The 5,256-nt window shown below is 46.2% G+C and overlaps 1 protein-coding gene across 1 annotated transcript in view; it reads left to right on the plus strand.

Moving 5' to 3' along the window:
* The first annotated feature begins 1,369 nt into the window (after positions 1 to 1,369).
* hdgfl3 (HDGF like 3) overlaps positions 1,370 to 5,256 on the plus strand; it is a 10,074-nt gene continuing 6,187 nt past the window's right edge. The window contains 4 exon segments of the mRNA NM_001012372.1: positions 1,370 to 1,659; positions 2,176 to 2,252; positions 2,724 to 2,862; positions 2,991 to 3,140. Of these exon segments, the coding sequence (NP_001012372.1) occupies positions 1,576 to 1,659; positions 2,176 to 2,252; positions 2,724 to 2,862; positions 2,991 to 3,140 (450 nt within the window). The 5' untranslated portion in view covers positions 1,370 to 1,575.

A 5,256-nucleotide genomic window follows, 5' to 3' on the forward strand; every position in this document is an offset into this window, starting at 1 on the left:
GATTTTTACTGGAGCACTGGTGATTTTTACTGGAGCACTGATGATTTTTACTGGAGCACTGGTTTTTTTATCGGAGCACTTGTCCCAGTAAATGAGGTCTAGCAACACCCCTGGGTGACACTGCTCTTTTTCCCCATAGACTTCCATTCATACACATGTGAACGTGTCAGACTGGAAACACAAGCTCGTGTGACAGGTTTCAGTTTGCTGAGTTGCAAAGTTTAAGCTTGGTGAACTCTGACCTGCAAAATCGCATCACTTGACTGCATGAGACTAATCGAGAATCAAAACATGGCCTCTCCAGACAGATATTTAACATATGGACCACTCTCTCGCTTTTTAAAATGTGTAATCATCGTTTAATCCCGCCCATTTCCACAGCGCCGTACGACAGGATTTCACACGCTCAAACTCTGTGAGCGCAGCTTTATACTGAACATTCATTAGCCGTTCCTCAGCCTTTGAGCTGATATTCTGCAGGAACATCACGGTTTACAGACAACACGGCTTTGTTGGCCTTTCACTGACTTTAATGAAGCAGAGTTTAATCATTATCTCCACATCTATATGTAGAATGAGCTATAAATCAGACACTGATGTGCGTCTGCATCCAGGACATCAGAGGTACATTGTGCACTTGTTAAGTTCTGATTAAGTTCTTCTTATGTAAGGTTTTTGATCTGCTGTTTTCCTACATCTGATCATAACATGTCTTTTAATTCTGCTTTTCCCATTTCTGATTGTGTTTAACCCATACAGCAGCACACAGCGAGTGTCATCGGGTCAAACACAGTTCCACTGTTGATCTGCTCATACTGTTGAGCTGTCTTTGTTCCTAACAGGCCTGAAGCTGTTCTGTACTTTAGCAAAACACAGCAAATATATTAAACTATTAACCTAATTTAACTTATTTACATTCATGTATTTCCTAAATTAATATTTAGCCGTATACTCCGCTGTTTCTGTTATCGATTTGAGTACAGATCTGGGCTTTGTGTTTTTACAGTTTCCCTAATTTTTGGCCTTTAGTTATTTCTGAAACACAACACACACACACACACACACACACACAAAGAGAGAGAGACACACACACTGTTGTTCATAACATCTGTCTAAACTCGGCTTTTAATAGCCTAAATATGGTAAACAGGAGATTCTGTCCTCATCTGTGTTGATCTCCTGATTGCCTTCAGTTACACTATTAAAATAATAATAACAGTTATAATAATAATAATAATAAAAATAATAATAATATATAATAATATATAATGTTAATACCAGCGCATTAAACGCATCTGGACTTCAACACGCTGTGTAAAATGAAAGGGAATAGCTGTAATAATTAACCGTGATCATTCAGTCGGTGATCAGTGCTGGAGTAGCTCGCTGTCGGTCAGAGCTCGGAGGATCGCGAGAGGGAGAGGGAGAGGTGTTTCTCGGCCCTTTCTCCTCTTTCATTATTTATTTCCTTATTAACGGCGATCAAAACATTGATGGTGGATCCTCCGCCGCCGAGCTCCAGAGCCGCGGATCAGCTGCAGTTTTCCTCCCCACAGAGAGCGCGTGTGTGTCGGCATGGCTCGCCCTCGGCCCCGGGAATATAAGGCGGGAGATCTGGTGTTCGCCAAGATGAAGGGATACCCGCACTGGCCGGCGCGGGTGAGTGAGAGCAGCAGCCGAGCGCGGCGCGGGCAGGCCGGGCAGCGGAGCACACACACACCGCGGAGCTCCGGAGGCTCATCTGCGCCACAGCACCGGTACCGGAGAGAAGCGGAGAGCCCCGGGCCGCGGACGGTTTAGTCGATGCTGTGAAACCATCGGCTCGACCGGGCCTTTGCGTTATTATGGAGGAGCGGTGTGTTTGTGTTCTAACGCTCCGGTTCGGCGGTGTCGTGAGGGTGTGTGTGTATGTGTGTGTGTGTGTGTGTGTCCTCATCAGGGCCGCGGCGGAACCGGGCCTCCGCAGCTTCCCTTCCGCTTTGTCTAAACCCGCCGCTGTTCCCAGATCAGCTGTTCCGACATTCTGGACCCGAGATCTGTGTGTGTTCCTACATTAAACAGGGGTCAGGTGTGTGTGTGTGTGTGTGTGGTCAGAGTGATGCTGTTCCACACGATGATGATCATCTGTGTGTGTGTGTGTGTGTGTGTGTGTGTGTGTGTGTGTGTGTGTTCTAGATTGATGAGCTACCGGAAGGAGCCGTGAAACCACCAGCTAATAAATACCCCATCTTCTTCTTCGGCACCCACGAGACGTAAGCCATGTGTGTGTGTGTGTGTGTGTGTGTGTGTGTGTGTGTCTGATGTGTATCTGTGTGTTACTGATGAACCGTGTGTGTGTGTGTGTATGAAGTGCTTCTGTGTGTTACTGATGGACCATGTGTGTGAGTGTGAAGGTGTGTGTGTGTGTGTGTGTGTGTGTGTGTGTGTGTGTGTGTGTCTGTGTGTGTGTGTCTGATGTGTATCTGTGTGTTACTGATGAACCGTGTGTGTGTGTGTATGAAGTGCTTCTGTGTGTTACTGATGGACCATGTGTGTGAGTGTGAAGGTGTGTGTGTGTGTGTGTGTGTGTGTGTGTGTGTCTGTGTGTGTCTGTGTGTGTGTGTGTCTGATGTGTATCTGTGTGTTACTGATGGACCGTGTGTGTGAGTGTGTGTTCGTCTGTGTATGAAGTGCTTCTGTGTGTTACTGATGGACCGTGTGTGTGTGTGTGTGTGTCCTGATAGTGCCTTTCTGGGCCCTAAAGACCTGCTGCCCTATAAGGACTATAAGGATAAGTTCGGGAAGTCCAACAAGAGGAAAGGCTTCAATGAGGGTCTGTGGGAGATCGAGAACAACCCCGGCGTCAAGTTCACCGGCTTCCAGGTGAGTTTCAGGAGTCCACCGGGGTGGAGAGTCTGAAGAGTGCTGTGCTGCGCCTCACGTGTGTGTGTGTGTGTGTGTGTGTGTGTGTGTGTGTGTGTGTGTGTGTGTGTGTGTGTGTGTGTGTGCAGGTGATGCAGCAGAGCTCCTCTGAGACCGAGGGTGAGGGTGGGAATGCGGCTGACGGCAGCAGTGATGGAGACTCCGCCGCTGAGGAGGACGAGGCCCAGATGAAGAGTGATAAAGCCGGCTCCAAGCGGAAGAAAAGCACATCCTCCAAGGTACCAGAGGGGTCTCCGACATGTCCTCGCTGCAGCTCCACGCTCAACCCAATCAGCACCGATATACAGCGGAGATCATAACACACTGACTGACGCCGCTGCTGTGAGGGTTCTGTAGAGTCCTGCAGAGTGCCAGATCACACACACACACACACACACACACACCCGTGTTTATCACCTGCTGCTCCTTCAGATACGGCTCAGGTGTGTGCGATCATGTTAAGCAGCTGCTGTAGACTCGAGTTAGTGACACCAGGGGAGGAGTGGGTCATCTGATCACTAATGTAAAGAATTCTGGTGTTTAGCAGCAGCTCTGTGTGTGTGTGTGTGTGTGTGACTGTGTGTGTGTGTGTGTATGTATGTGTGTGTGTGTGTGTGTGTGTGTGTGTGTGTGTGTGTGTGTGTGTGTCTGTGTGTGTGTGTGTGAGTGTGAGCATGTGTGTGTGAGTGTGTGTGAGTGAGTGTGTGTGTGTGTGTCTGTGTGTGTGTGTGTGTGTGTCTGTGTGTAAGGGCTAGGTGGGGCTGAAGCCCCAGGGCCCACAGGAGAAGGAGGCCGTTGATTGGCTGCATAAGTAATTAGCGCTGTGTCGCAGGACACGCCTCTCTGTGTTCTGCTTTTTCCTTTCGGTTCGCTGCTGTTCAGTGACGCCGGTGCTGAACTGGGGTTCAGAGTGGCTGTAGCCCAATCAGAATATTGAATAGCCCAGCTTTAGTCACCCATAAGAGTCATCAGATGCCCAATTTTCCCAGGACAGTCCCTTATTTCAGCACTACCGTGAGAGCCGTCCAGTCAAAGGCAGACTAACCAAGCTCATCCAGAACAAAAAATAAAGCTCCGCAGTCTTCATCACGGAGACTCCTGTACGGGTCGTAACAGAGGCTGAGGCAGGCGGAGTCATGCTGAATGGACTCATCATAACTGAAGCTCTGACATCACAGACATCACAGACATCACAGACATTACAGACATTACAGACATCACAGACATTACAGACATTACAGACATTACAAATATCACAGACATCACAGACATTACAGACATTACAGACATTACAGACATCAGAGACATTACAGACATCAGAGACATTACAGACATCACAGACATTACAGACATTACAGACATTACAGACATCAGAGACATTACAGACATCAGAGACATTACAGACATTACAGACATCACAGACATTACAGACATCACAGATATCACAGACATTACAGACATTACAGACATTACAGACATCACAGACATTACAGACATTACAGACATCAGAGACATTACAGACATTACAGACATTACAGACATCAGAGACATTACAGACATTACAGACATCACGGACATTACAGACATCACAGACATTACAGATATCACAGACATTACAGACATCACAGACATCACAGACATTACAGACATCAGAGACATTACAGACATTACAGACATTACAGACATCAGAGACATTACAGACATTACAGACATCACAGACATTACAGACATCACAGACATTACAGATATCACAGACATTACAGACATCACAGACATCAGAGACATTACAGACATTACAGACATCACAGACATTACAGACATCACAGACATTACAGACATCACAGATATCACAGACATTACAGACATCACAGACATTACAGACATCACAGACATTACAGATATCACAGACATTACAGACATCACAGACATCACAGACATCACAGACATTACAGACATCACAGACATCACAGATATCACAGACATCACAGACATTACAGACATCACAGACATTACAGACATCACAGACATTACAGACATCACAGATATCACAGACATCACAGACATTACAGACATCACAGACATGACAGACATTACAGACATCACAGACATTACAGACATCACAGATATCACAGACATCACAGACATTACAGACATTACAGACATTACAGACATCACAGACATTACAGACATCACAGATATCACAGACATCACAGACATTACAGACATCACAGACATGACAGACATTACAGACATCACAGACATTACAGACATCACAGACATTACAGACATCAGAGACATTACAGACATCACAGACATTACAGACATCACAGATATCACAGTCATTACAGATATCAC

Source organism: Danio rerio, chromosome 18 (genome assembly GCF_049306965.1).
Source record: "Danio rerio strain Tuebingen ecotype United States chromosome 18, GRCz12tu, whole genome shotgun sequence".
NCBI classification, from domain to species: domain Eukaryota; kingdom Metazoa; phylum Chordata; class Actinopteri; order Cypriniformes; family Danionidae; genus Danio; species Danio rerio.